This window comes from Lissotriton helveticus, chromosome 2_1, assembly GCF_964261635.1.
Source record: "Lissotriton helveticus chromosome 2_1, aLisHel1.1, whole genome shotgun sequence".
Classification (NCBI taxonomy): domain Eukaryota; kingdom Metazoa; phylum Chordata; class Amphibia; order Caudata; family Salamandridae; genus Lissotriton; species Lissotriton helveticus.
In genome coordinates, this window is record NC_136059.1 from 177,170,710 (window position 1) to 177,194,740 (window position 24,031).

Consider the following 24,031-nt stretch of genomic DNA (forward strand, 5'->3'; position numbering starts at 1 on the left):
CAGGCCACTAAGTACAACAACTGTCCCCTATGCCATCATGGGTCTAGAATCCCCTCTACCTTACATTCAGGAGAACTTTACACTAAAGAAGGGGCAGGTGCTGAGAGCATGGGAGACATCGCCTTCTTAATATATAATATATGGAGAAGAGGGTGGATCCTCCATCTAGTAGCTTATTTACTGTAGTCTGTTCTATTGATCTCCTAATGGGAAAGGGGCCTAGATACATAGAAGAAAATGTGGGATGAGGCACTGAATGGACAGGTAATGTGTGGAAAGTCTAACTTCCCCTCCTATATTTAAAACTGGACTTGTACTGTGATGTCTCTGTGCAAAGGTCATATATCTGGTATTTGAAAGGTGATCGTTTAGAAGGCACAAAAGGAAAGGTAAAAACAAGAGCCAAATGGGAGGGTGAAACACTAGAAAAAATGGAAGGGGGGTTCGTAATGAGTTATGGAACGTATTGTTATTGGAAAAGTATGCTATGGGAATCCACATGATCTACTGATCTGAATGATGCATTAGGAAACATTGCACATATGGTTCTAGCATTTGATTCAGTTTTTCTTTCTCTATATCTGCCTGGGGATGACAAATAATGAATGACTCCTAAATATTTCAATATCTAGCTATAAACTAATCATCTGTCTGTGATAATAATGGATGGTAAACCATGAAGGCGGATTATATCTTTGAGAACGCTTACCTCTAGAACAGCGGTTTAGGGATCCTTTCTAGAGGACCAAATTGTGCAGTTTCATGGGGTGTATTTACATGCCCCTATCACCACCGAAGCGTCACTTTTTTGATGCTCCAGTGGAGTAGCTCCATTTTCAATATGTACAAAGTGGCGCTAAGCCACTTAGCGTGGCTTAACGCCACCTTGTAAATATGCCCATTTCCGCTGCATTCCTCTGCAACAAAGGGGTGTGCAATGGGTGTTGCTGTGGGCATTCCAAAGCAACACCCATTGCTTTTTGACTCTGCACTGATTTACAAGGAGGTGTAAATTTGTGACAGCTCCTAAAATTAATGCCATGCAAGAGCATGAGTTAGAATGGCACATAGGGAGAAACGCTTTTATTTCTCCTCTTTTTTTGCTTCTTCTAAGTGTTCTGTATTTTGCAGCACCCATAAAAAGACGAAAAAGTCACCAATGATTGTTTACGTGCAGGAAGGTGTCTCTCCTGCACATAAACAATCATTAAATAATGACGATGTGCTACTTCTATGTATGCTGCAGAATGCTGCAGAATGTAGAACACATAGAAGTAACAAATAGCCATCATGGATTGTTTATGTGCAGGAAGAGACACCTTCACGCACATAAACAATAATTCCCTGCAACTTAGGCACTCTTGCACTATAGTGCAAGGGTGCCTGTGTTGGCAATAGGCAGCTAATTTTAGCTCCAGTGCTAGAGAAAATACAGCGGTGCACCGTAATGTTGTAAACGTGGCAGATCCGTGCGCTTTGGAAATGGTGGAGCATTGTACTGCAAAATTTGGCGCAGCTCCACGCTCCAACATTTTCTAGTAACTATACCCCTTAGTGAGGGTATCTATGACTACTTACAGCACTGACTTATCATACGATTCCAGGATAGGTAGGTGATCTGATAGTGAAATCTAGAAAAAACCATCTTGCATCCATGAGATTCATGCATTCCTTTGATTTCAAATATCTGAGATTCTTGTGATCAGTCCAAATGGTGATACAAATTACAATACTGTACCCCTTCCAAATTGTGCCTCTAATGTCCTAAAGTCTATTTCATGGTAAGTAACTCTCAATCACAGATGGCGAAGTTGGTTTATGAAGATGTTAATATTCTGGAAAAGAATGTCATATGATGCACTTCTCTAGTTTTTGGATCTCTTTGAAAAAGAATGACTCATATTTCCTTGGAGTAGCTAGCGTCTGTTTTATCAGTGAAAATAGGTTATTGGTTTGTATGTTTCAAATTGGGAGCTATCGTGAAAGTGTAGTTTTGTCATTGAAAAACAGTTTTTATGTTCAAAAACCTAGCTGAATGGGATTCTTTTGATAAGCCATTTTAATATGAGCTATGTAATGTCAGAAAAGCCTTTCACAAAGTGATGGTTATAAGTGACACACCCAAAAAAGCATTGAATCTTTAATAGACCTTAGCAATGACCACGTTTGCCCAACTTTCATCTTTCTGTAATCCATATGGAGACTCTTTTCAGATATTGTCAACCCCAGTAAGACCACTTGTGACACTTCAAAAATTATTTGTTTCAATTTTGCAAATAGAATGTATTTCAATACCTGCCTCACATTAGAAGTGCATTCTTCTAAAGTCTTAGAAAAGCAAGCAAACCATTAATACTGATTACATGTGTGTGTCTATGTGTCTACGAAGAAGCCTGTAGTAAATATTAGAACGTGGCTAAACATTTAAATAGGCCAAAAGACATCATCAAGTACTCAAAATGTCTGTATCTTGTGTTGAATGCAGATTAATTCCATTCATCAACCTTGTATAGTCATACTAGTTTATAGGGCATTCTCAGACAAAAATATCTTTAGAAATTATATTTGATCCAGTAATATGAAGATAAGTGGTGAGAGATGTCTGTGGCGAATAGTGATGGCATTGAGATCTCTATAATTGATGCAGATATGGAATTCTCCTGCTGTTCTTGTGGGTAGAAATATAGGGAAACTGGTGCAGGCAAATGAGTCCCTACCTAATATTCCCTTGAAGACAGTTCTGAAATACTGCATCTTCTTTAACTGAGAGCAAGCATAAATCCTGCCTTGTGGAACAAATTAGGTAGATGGGGCAGTTTTGCAAATGATGTGGAGACACTAGTCCTGCCCTTTCCTATTCAAAATGTTCTGAAAGTCTTGTAACTGCTCTGGCACCTGAAATGGTAACGCTTTACTTGTACTGTAACCACAAGTTAAAGTGAGGGCAAGATTCAACTCTACCCATGGGAAGCAGTTTGCTCACATATGTTGGAGGACAAAAATGATGGTTGCTCTCTCCAATTAGTCATTGGATAACATTTATGAAAGCCAAGGAATTCCCAATACCACAGAAAAGCAAGGACATCAATGATGCCAAACTTTGTAATCTCTGGATACCCATTACCCAAAGCCATTACTAAACAAGTAGCCTACAGTGTCTTCAGGTGTTTTCGTGAACTGTTTCAGCAGATCCCAAACGGTATGAAACGTTTGATCTAGCTTGAGGCCCAACATTCAGTCAGCCAAGTATAGTAAGATTTTAGGATTTGCACTGAAAACTGAAAATATATATTTTTTAATTTCACCATAGCCAACCTCTAAATCAGGTGGGTTTGTTCCACATTGTCAAACCCTAGAGTTATAAACTAGTGCAGAGAGTCCTTCACAAAATGCCTTGCTGATGGAACGTGTCTAGGTAGGAGATCAACCAAGAAGTGTGTTAGCCTGTGCTCCGTTTCGGAGCCCCTGCCTACCACACAATCCAGGCTTAAACTACAAGACCAGATGAAATGCCTCGAGGAGGCTATATGACCCAGAACGTTGGCGGCGAGTCGTGACTCCCGAAGGTAGACAACATGGTGGACTCCATTCTATGGAGTCAAATCTAGGCATTGGGGCCTCCCCTGACATGGAGGGCTGTGGAACAACGAGAACAACAGATAGAAGGCTTCAAAGGGAAGTCAACAGCCCAGCTATTTCAAGGGGGCCCGGAAGGTGTAACTAGGAGAGTGCCTGGATAACCTAGGACGAGAGAGACTGCAGCGGCCCCTCACCTTGAGGCCCAACCTAAATAAGTGATCTCAGGGCCCCTCTGGTGACTAACAGGGGAGGCACGGAGCACCTTGTGGGGTGCCGTTCTTGTCTCCATAAACTTCTCACTCATGCACCAACCGCTAGTGAACCTGTGAGGGCATACAGGAGAGCGCTCCTATGGAGGCTGAATGCGGTCAACACCCTGGGGGTGCCATTGGAGACTGAGCTACCTACAGGAGGGCTACAGAGATGTATACCTCCAGCAGCAATGGCGGACAGCAGAGCGAAAAACCCCTGCCCTCTTCCATCCGAGATCTACTCTCGAAGTCCAATGCCTTGACCTTGGTCTTCGGGTCGAGGCAAACCAGAGTCCAAGTCCCAGACAACAAGAGAGGACATCCAGAGGCTGTTGTTGGTATTTAGCAAGGACAGTGCCTCTCTCCGCCACAACTTGAATAGGGCCCTGAATGAACTGGGCCACTCCCTATGCCAAACCGACTCCTGCCTAGAACAACAAGAGTGGCTAACCAGACTCAAGGCAAAATGGATCCCACTTGCCACCTCGAAAAACTTGAACAAGATCATGCCTCATTTCAGGATAAATTCGATGACCTGGGAAACCAGTCCAGATGGAACATTAGGGACCTCACATCTACAATCCCTCCTAAAGATGTCGAGGCCCTTGTCTAGACCCTTTTTGCTCACATTCTTCACTTGACGGAAGACAACCTGATCCTCCTGGACTGCACCCACAGGGTCCAATCTGCATAGCAGTAGCAAATTAATTCCTCTTGGGGCGTCCTTACTCGGGTTCACTACTTTCACATGACAGAAAAAATCTTACAGGCGGCTCGCCAAAGAGAACCCATAATATTTAGGGGAGATAATATACTACTCTTCCAAGACGTCCCGGCCCAAACACCTGCGAAAAGAAAGGAATCCTTTTCACTGGCGATTCCTGTTTCGGCTCCTCTTAAGGTACAAAGATAAACGATATGCAGTAGGCAATCTCACAGCTCTGTAAGGGCCAACCTAATACACCAAGGATCACTAGAGAACTTTTCAGTTGGTGCCATCCCTGAGTGAACTATTGTTGACATTAGGAGAAACCCTGGCATGGCGTTACTAGAACTAGATTCCTAAAAACCTATAGAACTTGGAGTCATAGAAGCCAAGTATGTCCCACCTCTGGAAGAGCTAGTAGGAGGACTTCCTAACATCTGATTCATTGTCTCTAAGAGGGTTGATCACTCTCACCGAGTGACTTCAAATTAACATTGAATCTTATATATTGCTTGCGCCATGAACTCCAGTGGAGCGATCTCGGAATCAAAAGGGGTGGTCTGACAATCTGTTGACACCCAGATGTTAGCGAATGCAGGACACCATGGTAAATCACTACTTCCTCCCAGGAGGGTCCTGCATGTCCTGAGTAAAACTTCAGAACATTGAATATAGCCAGAGTATAAGGGTGAAAGGGGAGAAAGAGAAAACACTTGCTTCAGCAGGTAAGTGTGTTTAAAGCCCTAGACTCTCAAGACTAACAGGCAAAGCATCTAGGACAAAATGAAAGAACTGTGATAAGTAAAGAAATAGAGGTAGTCTGACTAGGTACCTGACGCTCCGAGTGTCAGGTACTCAGGACTGAATAATTTTTAAAGCTTTCTGTTAATTATCACATTATTTGAAACTATTTTAGAGGCACTCTGTGCAGATTTACTTGCACTTCGATTTTATTTTAACGCTACCTGGAAGCACTCTGTGCAGATTACTTGCACTCATTCCTCCACTACTTATCTAATCATCTCTCTAAGACACTTACCCCACGCCGCCTTCCAAGATCTTCTCTTCATTCCACCGCGGGCTTGCTCGTTGCGTGGAGAGAGTCAGATCTGACGGATTGCGATCAGGGGCAGCTCCGGGCAGAAAACACACTTCCGGTTTCACCGGAAACTAGGTTGGCGCTTTAGCTGGCCGAGCAGACGGGGCTAATTAAAATGGAGTTTGGCAGGAGCGCGGTGGACGCTCCGAGTGTCAGGTAGTCAGGACTGAATAATTTTTAAAGCTTTCTCTTAATTATCACATTATTTGAATCTATTTTAGAAGCACTCTGTGCAGATTTACTTGCACTTCGATTTTATCTTAACGCTACCTGGAAGCACTCTGTGCAGATTACTTGCACTCATTCCTCCACTACTTATCTAATCATCTCTCTAAGACACTTACCACGCCGCCTTTCAAGATCTCCTCTTCGTTCCACCGCGGGCTTGCTTGTTGCGTGGAGAGAGTCAGATCTGACGGATTGCGATCAGGGGCAGCTCCGGGCAGAAAACACACTTCCGGTTTCACCGGAAACTAGGTTGGCGCTTTAGCTGGCCGAGCAGACGGGGCTACTTAAAATGGAGCTTGCCACAAGGTGCAGCGGATGGGCGCAGCGGGGGCGCCGACGGCGCACCAAAGGTGCGCCAAAGGTAAGCCCGTCTGCGCCCGTCCGCGCCAGTCCATCGCCTCTCGCCAAGAACGCTGCTCCCAACAACCTGTATGGACACATCTATACTAGATATACTTGAATGTACGCCAGCAAGTCCATCAGTGTAACTGCCCCTCCTACATCCGCTGTGCGGCCCGTTCAAATGCCCGTGTGGGGATTTCTCACTTGGTCAATCCTCCCCTATCAATGCTCTTCTCAAGCCTCCAGTTGTACAACATCTTAAGATCCTACAACTTAACGTCAGATCGCTCGTTAAACATCATGCCGAGGTTCATGACCTCATTTTAGAGAATAAACCTGACATCTTCTTCATGACAGAAACCTGGCTTCATGATTAGGCGACGACGGAGCTCAATTTAGCTCTCCCACCAGAATACTTTATCTATACGAGTAACCGAAACACCAGGGGTGGCGGGATTGCGGCAGTTTTTAAATCCTGATATCCGTGTATGTGGAAGAATATAGTGATGGAAGGCTGTGAAAGCGCGCACTTTCTCATCTTGATCAATCATCATTTTACCCTCTCAGGCCTCCTAATTTACAAGCCCCCAGGGAATGATGCATCATTTAGGAAAGCCCTTCCAGAGACCATCAGCTCTCTCGCTTTGGTAGTGGCCAATTTCAATATTTTTGGTGACCTTAATCTGCATTTTGATTTAGTCCAGACTCCCACCATCGGCGGCTTGCTCGCCGACCTTGCGGCATTCCAGTTCCATCAGTTGGTTTCTAATCCTACTCATGCGGGTGGGCATATTCTGGATCCTATATTCACCAACTTAACAACGGCGAGCGTCCAGATGCCTACTCCGGTGGCATGGTCTGATCATTCTCTTGTGGAGCTATCCCTTCCAGTCTCGGACCCTCCATTCTTAAATACTGACAGAATCATCTTTAAACGCCCCTGGAGTAAGCTGAAACTGTCTCCTCACGGAATATCCTCTTGGCCCATTCCGCGAAGTAGAGTCTGGCTACGACCTCTTCTGTGACTGGATCACTAGGGCCCTTGACGCCTTGATTCCAGTCACCCGGAGCAAATGCCGCACCCTAGAACCTAGTCCTTGGTACAATGATGCCTTGTTGCTTCTCAAAAAATCTTGTAAAAAGGCGGAAAGAGACTGGCGAAAAAATGATGACCCTGAGAAGAAATCATTATACCTAGCTACAGTAAAAACTTACCACAGAGCCATCTGCAGGGCCCGTGCGGCCTACTACTCCAGTGAGATCAAACGCAGCTCCAATCCGACCAAGTTGGTTTTTAAAATTCTTAAAGATCTAACCGCCAAAAGAGTCCCAGTGTCTGAGGTCTCGTCAGAGTCACATTGCGAAGAGCCTCACCATCTTCTTCTTAGAAAAGGTCCGCAACATCTACCGTTCATTCCCGAACACTGTTCCCTCAAATGCAGGGCTGATGCCCAGCCCCTGCACCAACCCCGAGCTTTCCATTCTCCCCGAGGTGTCAGAAGCTGAATTTGATAAACTAGCGGCTAAGGTAAAATCCGGCTCCCCCACTGATCCGCTTAGGCCTGCACAGTTTAGAGACTCTGCCGTGCTGTGCTTGCCTCCTCTGCGGCAGCTTATCAATGCCTCATTTGCCTCAGGTACAGTGCCCATTAGATGGAAGCAAGCCTCCATCACCCCAATTCTTAAGAAACCCACGCTGGATTCAAGCAAGCCTGGGAACTACCGCCCAATCTCCCTTCTCCCTTGGGCGGCTAAAGTGGCCGAAGCTCATACTAATAACATACTTACCAAACACCTCCAGACTAACAACATCATGGATATTTCCCAGAATGGGTTTCGGGCAGGCCATAGCACAGAGTCCGCCCTCCTTGCGATGACAGAACATCTGCGTTCCGTGCTCAACTCCTGTCAAACGGCGGCTCTGGTTCTCCTTGATCTCAGTGCCGCGTTTGACACGGTCTCGCACACGGTTCTGCTTCGTCGCTTGGAAGAGGCAGGGATCACCGGCCTGGCCCTGGAATGGTTTAGATCATTCCTCACTGGTCGATCATTCCGGGTAGCCACCCCTCCGTTTCAATCCCAATTCCATCCTATTGAGCAGGGAGTGCCTCAGGGGTCCTCGCTGAGCCCCACGCTATTCAATCTGTACGTGCAGCCGCTAGCTGTTATCGCTAAGCAGCATGGCTAAGCAGCATAGCATGGCTATGATATCCTATGCCGACAATAGGCAGCTGGCGGTTGCACTCTCCAGGGACTCAGTCTCTGAGGCCTCCAGGTTCAGGGTGGGGTTGGCCGCAGTGGCTGGCTGGATGACAGCTAACTGCCTCCAGCTGAATGCCAGTAAAACAGAGGTCCTGATCATCGGTAAGAATGACAAGCTGTGGGGTGATCAGTGGTGGCCTACGGTTCTGGGTAAGACTCCCATTCCGGTGACAGAGGTAAAAAATCTAGGGGTATGGTTAGACTCCAGCCTCAGCTCTCTAGCCACACCAAAAAAGTGGCAGCCACGTGCTTTGGCATCTTACGTGCCATCAGACCTATTCTGAAATTCTTTGATGCACCCACCAGGCAACTCATAATCCAGCCTTCCATTGGGTCTCGGCTGGACTACGCCAGCTCTCTCCTACTGGGGGCAAATCAGGCGGAAATTACCCGGATGCAGCGCATACAGAATGCTGCAGCCAGAGCCTTGGTTGGCCTACCTAGATTTTGTTCAGTGAAGGAAACCATACGGAAGCTCCATTGGCCCAAAGGATACAGTTCAAGACATTATGCCTATCCTTTAAAATCCTTAAACAGTCCACTCCCAAAATTCTGGAGAATCTACTGACCCCTTATGTCCCTTTACGTTCCTTGAGGTCCAAAGGTCAAGGTCTGGTCACGGTCCCACGCTTTAAACGCTGCAGAGCCGGAGGGCGTTCCTTCCGCTACTTAGCGGCGAAGCTCTGGAACTCTTTACCAGTCCATATTCGGGCTATCGACGACCTTCTTTTGTTCAGAAGGGCGCTCAAGACGCACCTTTTTCCACCTAGGATCTAATACCAGCTCTATTTTCTGCTCTGTACCTGCCACTGCTACCCTCCACTCCATCTGGTAGCTGGCTTATTGGCTGTCTTAGCGCTGGGACGCCCCTTTGCTGGGGCAGCTGCGCGCGGTAAAAATTATATTAACATAACATAACATAACTAGCAGGTAAGCAAATCAGAAATCTAGACCAAGAATTGAGGTGGAATGGGTGACCTTCTTTACCACCAGTAAAGAGACATTTTAAAGCAGGGAGACAAGCAGTAATGCAACAACAATGCTCTAAAATAACATGGGTGTAGGGATGAAGCGCCAGGTGTGAACTGCAGCAAAAACAGTGTCATAACAACCGCTATTGCCAGACACATCCTCATGTGCCTGGGAGGTTTTATACTACTGTGCCCAAATTGATATGGAGAGGGGAAACAGCATTTACAATGTGGGCTTAACCATGCATTCCGTTTCAATGCAAGCTGACCAATGCTTGCCTTAACCGCGTCTTAACCGTGCATATGCATGTTAAGGCAGTCAGCGCACTAGAAGCAGAGCGGATGGGCAGGGAGAGGAAGAGGAAGGATCAGGACAGGAAGAACCAGGGCACAGCTTGGTAAGCAGAGCTGGCGCCGGGCGTGGGGGGGGGGGGAGTTTTTAGGACTGGGGGTTAGTTTTAGGACTCAGGGTGGGGTGCTGGGGTAAGGGTCGGGTTTAGGGCTGGTGGCCAGATTTTAGGGCTCAGGGTGGGGTTGAGGGGCAGTTTTCATGGCTGGGGCTAGGTTTAGGGCCCAGGGCAAAAGGGTTGGTGTTGGGTAAAGATTTGGGCTGGGGGTTGGGTTATTGGGCTCAGAGTGGGACGTCTGGTAGTTTCTAGGGCTGGACGGGTAGATTCCAAGACAGGGGGCAGGGTTTTAGGCCTCAGAGTGGGGGGATATGGTGTAATCTTCACAATGCACATACCTTCACCAATCAACCCTTTAACAACAAAATTCGTTGTAAAGGCATTTCATTGTAAAGGTATGCGTGGTAAAGGCATGAGTGGTAAAGACACAGTCATTGTTAAAACTGCATTGTTCAGGCATGCGTGGTTTAGGAAGTTGTTGTTCCATCATACAACCCATGGAAAGGCTTTTTGCTATGGCCATCCCTTTAGTGGTTGGTGTGGTGTAGTGAATTACGCTATTGTGAAAGTGTTTGTTCCGCATGTTTGTAGTTTCCCCTGTCCTGTTCTCCATCTCCTTAATTTATTAGGTGTTTTAGGTCCCTTCTGAACTCATAATAGAAGTTTATAGTATTGCACAATCTAAAGTTAATGAAATAGTCCTAAGGCTAATTTGTGACACTATAAAATGCAGGCTTCTGCAGGATGTGTGCATACATGGGCTAGGCACATATTACCTTTTGATATATAGGAGTGAAACAGCTCCAGCAGCTTACATCCCAGAAATGCACTTTGTTCAACTTCCAGAAGAAGTTTACATATGTTTGCAGCCAATGTTTTAAAAAGGTAACTAAGTCAATTTAAATGTAAAACAGGATTTCATTTCCAGGTATAGGACATGCAATTCCTGGCAGCATAGTTGGAGAGAGATCTACCAGAGGCATAATAAAACATATTTGTGGCCCAAAATATGAAGTAAATTGTGGAACAGGTTAAAAGATATGTTTTCTACACCTGGCTAAAGGATTATCTTATGCTTCCTTACTTCAAACATTTGCTCTTGTTTAGACTTGATGTCCCACATACAGTCTGCTAAATGTTAAAACAATTCATCAACATTTCACATTCACTAAAATATATATTGGGAACCTAGGAAAGCCCATTCAAACACTTCAACTACTGAGTCTGAATGCTCCACTATAGGAAATAAATTGGTTTAGTGCTAAGTGGTAAAGGAAAAATCAAGTGATGAATGTGAGAAGTTGGCCTGACATATGCTGTCCACTATTCTAGTGGACACCTTGCACCAGTCCAAACGACCCTTATTGATGGTAGGTTTAAGACAACCTTTATAGAAAGCTATCCTAGTGGTAGCTGTGGAGAGCTGCCTTCAGGCTAAGTCTTGGAGGAATGTAAAGCAGCTTGTTTTACCAGAATATAGTCTTGTGAATGACCAAATCAAAGGAGAACCACACCAGGTATATATATAAAATATATGTATTTAATCTAAACACATCCCTCTAGTCTCTTTATGAGGCTAGGTGCAAAAGTACATTCAGTAAACTTAATTAGCACACAGTAAATTAGCGCAATATACGTTGAGCCATAGGGGCGTACCAAACCATATATTAGGATAGTGGTATGAGAACCACGACTGACATAGAGATCAGGCCTAGAGCCTGTCACCACCCATGGTAGTGACACAGGGGACCCACGGGTGACGCGTGCAGTGTCTAAACAGAGCCGCGAATCACCATTAACTTCTATGGGGAAGGTCGCGGTTGGAAATTTACAGATTAAGGACACTTAGAAGAGGACTTGGAGCAAACCCCTTTAGAACTAGGCAGTTCTAGAGTCAATACCCACGGGAGCACTGGAGTACTCGAGTTACCTCACCCAGGGAAGCCGGGTGCATAGGTGTCTTTTCGTGTCGGGTTTTGTCGTCGATTTCTATGGCAAGCAGCTGAAAAATGCTGCTGGTGACCAAGTCCAAAGTGTCCGGGTGGATCCAAGGGTGGATCGGAGATGGAAAGAACCTGAAAGCATAGGGGACAGAGTCTGGGTCACTTGCCAGTGAACAGAAAGGCGATGAGCGGATGCCCAATGATGTTGGGTGATTTCAGGTGAAGAAGGTGAGTTACGAGGACCAGAAGGTGTCAACGACAAGCAGATGCTGCAATCAAGCTGTCCCATGAAGGATGTCAAGTGCTACAGTGTCGGTTTCGGGATTGGACCCAACAAGCCTTGGCAACAGCAACTCACACAGAAAACAGAGATTGACTTTTTTGCAGACCATCAAGGTCTGATGGACTCACCTCTTGGTGGGGAGTCAGGACATCTGGAGCAACCAGGGAAGCCCAAGAGAGTGAAGGGTTACCTTCATGGGGACACACCAGTCGAAGGACCAGGGATCGCGAAAGGGCCTCAAGCTAAAATGCTAGAAGCGGGCTCACGGAATACTCGTGGAGTGTAGGCCCACAATCTTTTGGTGCAGATGGTGCTCAGGGCTTGGACTACAAGTAGCCCAATACACAACTTCGGGAAAGCTCAGGAAGTTGATGCACTAGCAAATGTGCACGATGTCCAGGAGTTCCGGTCCCACGTCACTTGTGAGGGCTGCGGGTTTCAGCTTTGCTGGGATCTCGTGTTGGTCTCTGAGAAGTCTGGAAGTCTGTGTCCTGAGTCGCAAATACTTTTGAGTCCAGCTGGAGTTTTGAAAATGCAAACCGGCAAGATGCTGCTTTGGTGCGTGTTTGAACGGGGGAGTCACTCCTTGACCCCAAGGGAGATTCTTCCTTCTTCTAGTCGTGTAGAATGTCGAAGTTCCAGGATATATGTTGCATTGTTCATCCAGGTGTAATCTGATGTCCTAAGGACTGGGATCCCATACTTATACTAGTAAAAGGGGTTGAACATACTCTGGGGACCCACCTAGGGTATGGTCAGGGAAGAGGGGTGGTTACACCCCTTTCCCATTTTCCAGTTTCACGCCAGAGCAGGGGCTGAGTGCCCCTGCAACCGGTTTGAACTGGGGTATGCACTGGGATACCAAGTGTGCCCCAGCATTGTCTCAAAGGCACTCTCAGAGTGCCCCCACCCAGCCCCAATACACTAAAGCCTGTCTGGGAGGTGGTAACACCTCCCTGGGACAGGAAACCTATTGTCCAGGCATCCCCTTCCAGAGTTTCGTCCAGCAGCAGGAGGTCAGACCCGTGTCTGTGGCTGCAGCATCCATTTTGTGATGCAAGGGTACTTTTAGACTATTACCGGTTAGGTCAGTGGGTACATGTCTCTCCCTCTGGAATTCTACCACCACCGCCAGCACTGGTAGGGGGGTAGGATTCCAAAGTGTTTGACACCAAACACAACATGTTTCCATGCAGCCATTCCAAAGTTAGCATTTACCATGAGGTTATAATGCACTTAAGAGCATATGGTCTGGCTGCATCACAGTACAGCCTCAGAGAATAGGCTCCGAAAGCTGCATAGGGCCCGAGCTCATGCATGTGTTCCCTTTCACTCAAAACCAAGCACTCTGCCTTCAGGATTGATAAGGCCTGCCATAGGAGTGACTTATAGGTTTATATGTGCCAGTGATTAAAGGTAGATATAGGGAATGCACCACCTTACCCAGGCTGTAGGAGCAGACATGTGGTGTCATTTTGGAAGGCTTACCAGGGGTGGCATAATACATGCTTCAGCCCCTGGTAGGCCTCTGGGATACCTATGCCTTTAGTACCTAATGTGCTATATACTAGGGACTCACAAGGGACACCCAGTAACCAATCTGGAGTGTACCTAATGTACATGCAATCAATTTAGAGAAGAAGCAGCTAGGCTGGGGTCCTGGTTAGCTTTGCCCCAGCCAGACTAAAGTTGAGAAACAATGAAACACCAGGAACAAGTGGGGGTAACCATAGTAAGCAGATCCTACTCTCCTACAATGAACTTCACTCCATAGTATGGGGAGAGAATTCAATGGCTGGATTCTCCTCTGGATTCAACTCTTTTCCTTCAGAAATTAGAGGCTCTTAAATAACTGTTTTATCTGTTCCCAGTGCCAACAGTGCACATTCCATATTCCCTGAAAATGTCTCTGAGGACAGGACCGCTTGTGGAAGTCATTCTGTTTGTTCCAGTTCTGACACAAGTTACAGAAAAGTCTTGCAACATGAGTTACATAGAAGATAGCCTCTAGAAAGTAATGCCTGACAGGACAAAGGGGAAAATGGCACATGCACAAATACCTCCTGTACAAAATCACCTTTTTTGCTGGTCATGCAGGTTTTATGCCTTTTGCTGAACCCTATATTTTTGCTGCCTTTAGAACTGTGCATTTTACCCTGTTAACAAGCAGTAAAGCACTTGTGCCACCCTTTGAATATGGTCAAGCTGGCCAATTCCTGGTTGGTATATTCAACTTACCTATACAACACTTGTATATTGTGCAAAATGTACCCAGGGCATGTAAGTTAAATGCCACTAGTGGTGTGCAGCACCCATCGTGCCATCCACTACAGTGACCAGGTAAACATGGCTTCAAGTCTACCATTGTCTCCTGACTGAGAGTAAAAACTGCAATTCACTTGCTACTTTGACTTGAATCTCGGTGCTACATGTGGAAGGACACTAGGGATACCCTAGTACACTCCCCAACCACAAACTCAGCCTTCAGATGCCAATTTGTGTGTGGCCACAGATTTTCGCCATTTTTAACATTCCAAAAGTGAGTAGGTTTGGCCCAGGAAACTTTTACCTCATTGGTTAGTGCAGGTGAAGGTGTCATTCGGCCCACCCACCAGCTTGTTCCAGGTGTAAATGTGTCGCCTCCAGGGACCCACTTCAGAACACTCCGGATCTGAGGCAGAAAGACCTGACCTGAGTGGAGCCCTGGAGGATTGGACCTGCTCCCTCTTGTACCCAGGACAAACAAGCTACAAGGGTCATGAAGCTGTTCAAGCTACAGGCATATTACAAGCCACAAGAGGCCTTTCCAGCAACTGCTCATCAGACCCGTGGCAACTAGACCTGAACTGAACCCCGCTATTAGCCTTTGTCTGACATTATGTGAGTCTCTACGTGTCTCCCGTGAGGTCCTATAAATGTGTACAATTGAGGTAGAGTGGGAATTAATGGACTAAAGTGGAAAGATAAAATATTTGACCAGGATGAACCTGGTTGGTGGATCTGACCCATGTTCTGTCACGGTCAGTGTTACTTTGTGCTTAGGTCCCTATATAATGTGACCATTGAATGCCATTTGCTCTTTGTGCTTCTTGGCGCTATCCCTATCTCCGTATCTCCTTATTGTATTTATGTCATTTTTGTATAATTTAATTTAATAGATTTTTCTCTATTTTTCTGATTCAGTTTGGAATTGTTATTGTTTTGCATTTTGACTGTATTACTGTTTTGGTACTGCATACATTACAGCCTGGTGGAGAACATGCAAAGTGTGTGTCGTGTCCTCGGTGTGGGCACCACACAGGACAATGATCCACAGGACACAGGTTGGTACAATTACGTTTCTTTATTGCTATCGTAGTTGCAGCTGGTCGTACCCACGTCCGTCCCCTTGGTCGCCCTGGTCTGGTCTGTCCTCTTCCTGTCCCCTGACCGGATGTCGTGTCTGGTGACCTGGTCACCTCCCTCATGACCCACAGGGTCCTAGTGTCCTGTCCTCGGTCCCTGCTTGTCAGGTCGCCACAGTGTGCATGGCTGTTTGGCCAGCCCAAGATGGTCGACCAAACCGCCATGCACACTTAAATGCATGAACCACTCTACCTCCCTGTGACACCAGCCCTTTTCCACTTCTTTGAGAGTAGTGGGGGGGGGGACACTCCTCTGCCTTAGCGAAGGAGCCACCCCTGTTAACAATCTTATTGTTATTGACTGGTTTAGGCTCACTTGGAGAGGTTTAAAAGCCGTTAAAACAGCAAGGCAGTGCAGGGAGGTCTCATGGTGTAAGGACCTGCATGAGCAAAGGGGTAATGATATCAATAAAAGTTTGGTACAAGATGGTGATTATGGTGAAATGAAACTCCTCAAGCTATAACAAAAACGTGATTGCCAATTTTTCTATAGAGCATCAAATGGCCGAGAGAGCAGTCAACTAATGAAGTTGGCTACACGATCAGGAGTAACTTTGCGGTACAGCAGTAGGATCAATGTGCTACACCACCTCTACATGCAGTCTTGGAATAATCAGAATTATCGAAATAGTCAGGAATTGGGACCATTGGTGACCCAGAACACTAGTGATGAACGATCCTAAAGTAGCAACTCCAACAGGTCGAGTCCTTCATCAAAAAACTGCCCATGCACATGAAATAATGCCTTTATATCAGCTCTGTATGAGAGAAGTTTGGTGTGACATGAATCTATTTCTACTGACTGTTTCCAACACGGCGATGATAAAAAGGTGAAAACACCAGAGTGGGGATAATATCATGCAAGCAATGAAGGGGTTAACTAACTTTCCAGCACGAGTTTCTCAGCAAAGGTCTAACTGCTCATAATTACAAGATTATATTATTTTAATAATAAAAGAACAAAAAACAAAGCAATCCAATAAATGTCACCAATGATTTTTGCAACCAGATGTATTTGTAATTTCAATAAGGCTGCATTTGCATTTTCGTCATGAATTACAACTAAGCGCACATAATTACTTCCGTAAAACAATATTACTGCAGAAGTCTATAAAAGCAATGCAAAAATGAAGCATATTTTAGTCGAGTGACAGCATGCATGGATCAACCAGGTAAAATTAAATAAATATGATAAAATCTCGACATCGTTTGTCACCAGAGAACAGAGTGATCTTTGAAGGTGAAATCACACCTAGGGAACAGTCATGTCAATTTGATTCAGGGCCGGCTTTAGAGCTGGTGGCGCCCTGTGCGACAATGTCTGTTAGCGCCCCTCCCATGACCACCGCTGCCCCGTATTCCCTCACTAGCACCCTCTAACAGTGCCCCTCAAGTCTCCATAACACCTGTCTCTCAGATTCATTTAATTTTACAGCACCACTCATACTCTTGTAAGGTGTCGCATCACTTTACATCATACACACATTGCACAGAGACAATCGTACATGTGTAAATCAGTGTATAGGAAACCAGACAGGACTACAAGGTGTAGTGTAGGATTGACATGTCATCTATACTGGTAGGCAATATAGCCAGAGTCCTTATTCTGGAAAAGTACAAATTCTGAAATTAAAACGTAACATCATTGTTAGGGGTTCTCTTTCATAAGAAGAATTGTTTTCAACCCAAATGAACCCTTTTCACAAGATTAGGATGATAAAAGACTGGGCAAAAGACATGCAACTCTAACATATACCTTACAGTTTGCATGCAGCTCTTTGATGACAGTTAATAACTCAATGTTCTATGTCAGGATTTTTACTTATAAATGACAAATTACAAACGGAGCTCTCTTACAAAAGCAGTAACACACTGATTTATTTACATTGTATGTGTTTTGTTATCTGCATAATACACGTTCTTAGCAGGAAGCATGTTAAACTGCAGTATTTCAGGATGAGTCAAAACTTCCCCAAGAGAAACCTCCGGACTCTTTCTGTAAATACGATACATCTCCGGAGTTATCTTGACATTTTAATTGATGTCTGAAAATTGCTGGAGGCCAGGAACGCTGCAGCAGGTGCTTCTAAAATCAAAATATACCTTTCCAAAAATGACACCCCCTCCCCAAGTCAATGCCCGTGCGGTGGCACTGATCGCACCGCCCTAGGGCCGGCCCTGATTTGATTGTGTGTGCCTTTGCAAGCAGATTGTTGTTGGCAAAATACTTTTCCTTGGAAACCTCTCCCCATTCATGAAAATCTAGAACTGGGGTTCAGGAGGGTGGTGGATTTAAGTGCATTTAATTTTTGTGAAAAGCGCTAGCATAAACCGATGCCAATGAAAATCAGAGAGTTTGCGGTCATTTAATCCCATGATTTGAGAGTTCACTTTAGGCAAAAAAGTTTCTATTTCTTGGAGTTTCTTTTTTTTATTAACAATAATTTCATGTTTGGTCAGGCATAGATAATTTTTGTGCGCATTTAAATGGGCATATATTCTCAAAAATGTCTACTAGAAGGCTGGTAATTGGAAAGAACCAATACGCTCTGATGGAAAACGTTAGATAATAATAATATTAATATCAATATTATTATTATTAATGATAACAATAATAGAGACTTTGAGTTGGAATGCTCTTCGGAAATCTTGGAAATGATGGATATGATAGACTATTTTGCTTCTGATAATAATTTGTTAACGACTCATTAAACAATGCAAGCATGATGTTGTTTGTTGATGAATTCATATCAGAAAGAAATAGATTGAATACGGTCTGGGCTGCTGCGATTCCTGCTCAGAAAATACCTGGTTAAATTGGAGCAGGACCAAGGCTAATTTGCATATGACTGATGATGCTGTCTAGTGTTTCTGTTTCTTTCTCTCTTGTCCCATTCTAAATTCCTGAGTCTCCTGCTGACCAGCATAAGTATCCTTTGCCTGATCATCAGTAGGTTCAGGGATATGTCGCTCCTCCTGGATCTGGGTCACCAGGGTAGGGCAACTCTGACACTTGTCGGCCAGAGAACCATGCTCTGGATTGAAGCTAGAATAATACCCAGTAGCTTTGATTAGGTCATGTCATTAATTCCTGGATAAAGTGTTATGGGTGGAGAAGACTTTTCACCAGTGAACATTATAGTCTTGTTTTGGATGAAGTAGCTATAGGTGAGACAATTGAAGGCTCTTTTTCAAGACTCTGTTTGGAGCAATAAAAGGTTAATCCTAGAGAAAGGTGCAGCTACGGAGAGGCGACAAGGATATGACTTCCACCATCCTCACCGAGAAAGACCAAGGTAAGCCCTGAGTTTATTTTTTTGGTTTGAAAAGCACCACTTCTAGTTTGCTAAAGAAAGTTTTAAGATTATATACTTTTTGATAGACAATTATTCTTTGACATTTCAGGTGCATAGTGGGGGCATAGCGATATGCTTAAAAAATGTATTAAACTGGCTCTGATAGTCACATTCTGGAACCTCACTAGTTCTCATTGGAAAGGGAGGGCACTGGTGGGAACTGGTCAGCCATTATCAAGCAATCAGTCTTATGAGTCATCACAAGTGCTAGTAATGTCTCCAGAACCCTCAAAGTTCTAGTATTTCAACGGAATTAATGCTAATCAGCCCATAAATAGGTCCAGTACCTGTGTGATCTAATACTTTCAAGATTACCCATCCGAATCATTTTCAATAATGATCAGGTTTGAATTGCAATTCCTCCATCATTTATGCCACTAGCTTCTATTTGTTGTGTGTCTAGCTGTGTTGTCAGAAACACAACATTGTTGCAGGATGGGAGGCAATGTTGAATGCAGAATGTAAACTTTGCTCAATCTAGCTACTTTGGGAATGATTAATCGTGTTATAAGGGCTATTTTAATGGATTTAAGAGAGTTTTGAATATTGTTTTACAACACTTTTTTGTGGTCAGTGCTCTTTGGTCAAGTCAGGTACAATAGTCCTTTGATTATCACACAATGGTTTCTATTGTGAATATTCATGTGTGTCAGTCGGCTGGTATTAGCCGACTGCTGGTGCTATACAAATGAAGAAAACACAACTGGTTCCTCAGAAGTTACCCTGAGTTGGTTAAAGCCTTTTATGGCTGAAAAGAGGCAATCAGTTGCTTTACCGCCTTTTACAGCTGAGCCCAGAAATGTCATCTGTATTGGCGCAAGGATCTTTATTACCCCATTTAGTTCAACATATACATAGCGCTCAGAGATAACCATCCACCTCAAATCTGGGACAGGTTTTAGATACATGCTGATAACACCCAGCAGGTCTTGAACTGTCTCAATATCCATTCTCAGTAGATACCTTCCTACAAAATACTCCAGACTGTCCCTGTTTTAACCAGCAATGGATCTCAACTAATTTTCTTAAGCTTAATCATACGAAGCCTGAGCTTCTAGTTACCCCCTTTGAAGTCTCCACGGAGGATCGAAGCTTCAGCTGGTGAAGAATGTAAGAGCACACTGGATTACATGTCTCTCTAGACGTGGCTACATTATTCCACCTCGCAGGACCTTACTTTGGCTATAGATTCACAGCCAGGTGGTTTCGAGGCAATGATCATTATGCACAATGCAATACATCAGAATACCATATTTTTAATGTTATGCTCACCAAGTCTTTCTTTTTCTGTCCAAAGCATTACCCCCCTCATAGGTCCCCCTTGTCCAAGTCATCACAATATGAGGTGGTACAGCCTCCCGATAGGCACTCTAACATGCTAGTATTTCTTTTATTTCCATAGAACAAAGGCCCCTCCCACCCGCCTCCATGCCTGCCACAAGACCAGACACAACAAAAGAGGGGGGGAGGGAGTGGAAATGACTGGGACAAGGAGAACCTTAATCGGGGTAATGAAGATTTCCAGTAAGTAATGGGACACTAACCTTAACCTCCAGTGATAATGAGCTTCCAACGCTGCTGCTGGAAGATGGAGTTATACTCCCACTGCCTCTGTGCACGTTCTTATCTTCTTACATTCAGAACCATCTTAAAATACGGTATTGACAAAATAACTTGCTTTATTTTATTCTTGTTACAGCCAGATTTGATTTAAATTGTACATGTTCTAAATGACCCTATAATTTCCACAATATCTATAGTAATTATATGTTGTTTTACTATGGCAGCACCAAGAAGGTGTATGAGTGTGCCTGCAAGTAAATATGAAATATTATACCAAGGTATTTGTCCCATAACCCTTTTCTAAAATCAATCTCAAATGTAACCCCTCCTCACCCCTCCCAAAAAAAGTGTGTTCGAACCTTGAAGAGTAATTCCGTGAGATGAACAGACTAATAGAATTGACCGATGGCTCCCACAACCTGACGTAGCTAGCTACATATCACTGTTACTACAGGATGACAACATTTGGTTTTAGGAACCAGAAGTGAAGCTGTTTCAAAACGTTCTCAAAGTTCATCATCTTTATGATGCTTGCAATGGTGTAAAAAATCTACTAATAGCAGTTTCTCTCGACAGACAAACTTCGAATAAAACCTGCTTTTATTAGTATACTTTTTCAGCAATTGATTTTGTGGGCCTAGTTATTGGAGGCGTCCTTTTTAATAACTGTTAGTTTTGAAGTTTTGAAATTTTGCTTTGCTCTGACCAGCGCCAGGTCTTTCATTCTTTTAATATACACCAACAAGCTCACGCTGGCAGGAGCTGCCTTGCACCTGGTGTCATGCGCAACACTCATGTTTTCCTGGTTGGCAGTGATAATACGCATTTGGAGGCCTTAATGTGTGACCAGGGCATATGATTGTCACTTAGCAAGAGACCACCAGGCTAGAAAATCAGACTTCAAAATATAGGTCAATTTGTATGCTTTATGCTTGTGCATGCTTATGGATTGATTGTGTTGAGTGTGCAAAATTATATCTGCTCTATGTTACTTTAGCTAAAGATAAAAGGCCTCTTTTAAAAAGAATTGGGACAATCCAGCGCTGCACGTCATTTTGGTGTGTTGCTCTACGGCAGAGGTCTTCAAACTTTTGTAGGTTGAGCCCCCCCTGCTGAATTTTTGGAAATGTCGGGCCCCCCCACCACCTGGCAGAAATTTCTGGAATGTGGTACGCTACATAATTGACCGCCACCCGCGTATCCCGGGCCATATCTGGCAAATAATGTTCAACGCAATAAGAGTTTAGTTAACTGTAGGTTTGTGAGTGGGTGTGGTTAAATCACAGAGGCTTATTACACAGCTAAAAACAAAATTTCCCAAGATAAAATGTGCGCAAATTGTTTTTACTAGAATGCTTTGTTTCACACATGACAGATTGATAATAACACCACCAACATTAATGTGACGGGTGGGCCTGTTTTTCGCCACAGAGACGGTCAATCTGTGGATGGATTTTTGCCACTGCCATCCTCAGGTTGTGCTCCACATCCAGTCTTGAACGTTACTTAGTCTTTAGTACCGCAAGTGCTCAGAACCTGATCTCACATAAATAGGACGAGCTGAAAGGCAAGAGAGTTTTGATTGCAGGTTCTCGCAAAGCTGAATATTCTGCAGACATTTTCAGCCAAAACTCTCTCAGCGAGACTTTGCTGAAATGCATCTGCAGTCACTTTGGAGATCAATTAGTTCTTCCTGCATACGGATTGGGAGATGGCTTGCCACCTCTGCCAGAAATGGTTGAAAGACCCAGTCATTTAAGTGATCATTGTCCTCAGGAAAATACTTTTGCAAACTGTCCCTGAGAGAAGTCAGATGATTTTTTATTACCTCAGCAACCCTTGGAAGTTCATATTCAGTCTCCGCAAGTGCATCTACTAAACATGGAAACTGCTCAAACAGGTCATCTTCAACTAGTCTTCTCCATAATTCAAGCTTCTTCTTGAATGCAGTTATTCTTTTATTCATGGTAAAAGAAGTCATGTCAGCTCCTTGCAGAGACAGATTCAGGGAATTTAGTTTCTCAAAAATGTCAGCAAGGTATGCTAGAAGTACAAGCCAGCGGGGATTGCATAGTTGTTCTGCTTTGCAGGGGTCCAAACACAGAAGAAACTGCCGTACTTCATTCCTTAATTCAAAGATGCGAGACAGCACTTTCCCCCGGGATAACCACCGCACTTCTGTATGAAACAGCAAGCCATCATGCTCAGCTCCCATTTCTGCACATAAATTTGCAAATAGACAAGCTCTTGAGGGATGGGTCTTTATAAAATTTACTATTTTTACAGCAGAATTCAGCACATCCTCTAGTTCGCTCTCCATGTTTCGAACATCAAGGGCTTCACGGTGTATCATGCAGTGGGTCCAAAGAATATGTGGAGCCACTTTCAATACGTTTGCTTTTAGGCCAGCCCTAGCACCACACATTGAAGGAGCACCATCTGTGCAGATTCCAACACAGTTATCCCATTTCAAGCCATGGACATTCAGGAAGTCATTGATCATGGAAAACAAATCGGATCCTGTTGCCCGCCCCTTGATTGGCTTACAAAATAAAAAATCTTCTAATATTAGTGTTTCATAACAGTAACGAACATATGCAATTAAATGGGCATCCTTTGACACATCAGTTGCTTCATCCAGCTGTAAAGCAAACAAACTTGATTTCAACCTAGCTATGAGCTGTCCCTGGATATCTTCTGACATATCAGCGATGCGGCGGCAAACTGTTGTATCTGAGATTGGTATACTTTTGAACTTCTCTGCTGCTTTTTCACCAAGCATTGTCCTAGCTACGTCGAGCAATGCTGGGAGAATCACCTTTTCTCCATCTACAAAGGGCCTTTTGTTTTTGGCAATGTGGTATGCTACTTGGTATGATGCTTTTAGTGCAGTTGCAGGAGTATTTGGCACATGTTTCACAGCTTTTTTCTGCTGGGTTATCTCTGTCAACTTCCGGGCAAAAAAATCTCTGCTTTTTCCTGCTAGAGACCCATGTTTCGTTTCAAAGTGACACCTTAGTTTGGTTGTCTTCAAGCTGTTGTTAGCTAAGATCACGCCACAAATCACACACTGCGGTCTACTTTCTCCACTAACAACAATGCAGGTGAAACCAATATCCAAGTAGGAGGAATCATATTTCCTTGTTTTTGCAGCTTTTCTCTCTCCGTCCCTTTCTGTTTCAGCCTTTCGCTTGAGCACTCTACCACCTTTTGGGAGCAGAAAACGATCCATATCAAATGCTTGCTTAACCTAAGATACAAAATTTGAAGCTGCATGTTAATGAACAGTAAATGGCTGCAATTGTACAGCTGCATGAGGTACAGGAGGTTTTTAACGTTGTAGTTGCAATTGCAAAAAACAAATCTTAAAAAAAAAATCTTCTTATATTTTAAATAAAATAAATTTGGGCAGAAGAATAATTCTGTGGTAAGTGGATAAAAAGTAATTCCAGCTTATCCATTCTTTAAGTAGGTGCTCCCAAAATTGCTGCAGTATGTATATGCTGTATCCCACCGATGGGGCTCTGCAAGTTACTTGTTCAAAGGTTAGTGAGGGAAAACGTCAGCACTGCCCCTTCACCCATCACTCAAAAACAAATGCGTACCTTCTTATTCACTTCCTCAAATGTTTCTTCTG

At 44.2% G+C, this 24,031-nt stretch overlaps 1 protein-coding gene across 1 annotated transcript; it reads right to left on the reverse strand.

Moving 5' to 3' along the window:
• Positions 1 to 22,030: 22,030 nt before the first annotated feature.
• On the reverse strand, positions 22,031 to 23,626 carry LOC144820091 (zinc finger BED domain-containing protein 5-like). Its single transcript, XM_078677740.1, has one exon. The coding sequence runs from the start codon at positions 23,624 to 23,626 to the stop codon at positions 22,031 to 22,033; it is 1,596 nt and encodes a 531-aa protein (XP_078533866.1).
• Between the last annotated feature and the right edge of the window lie 405 nt (positions 23,627 to 24,031).

What these genes read in the sequence shown, in the direction of transcription:
- LOC144820091 (XM_078677740.1), bottom strand. Translation starts at nt 23,626, where the DNA reads ATGGATCGTTTTCTGCTCCCAAAAGGTGGTAGAGTGCTCAAGCGAAAG.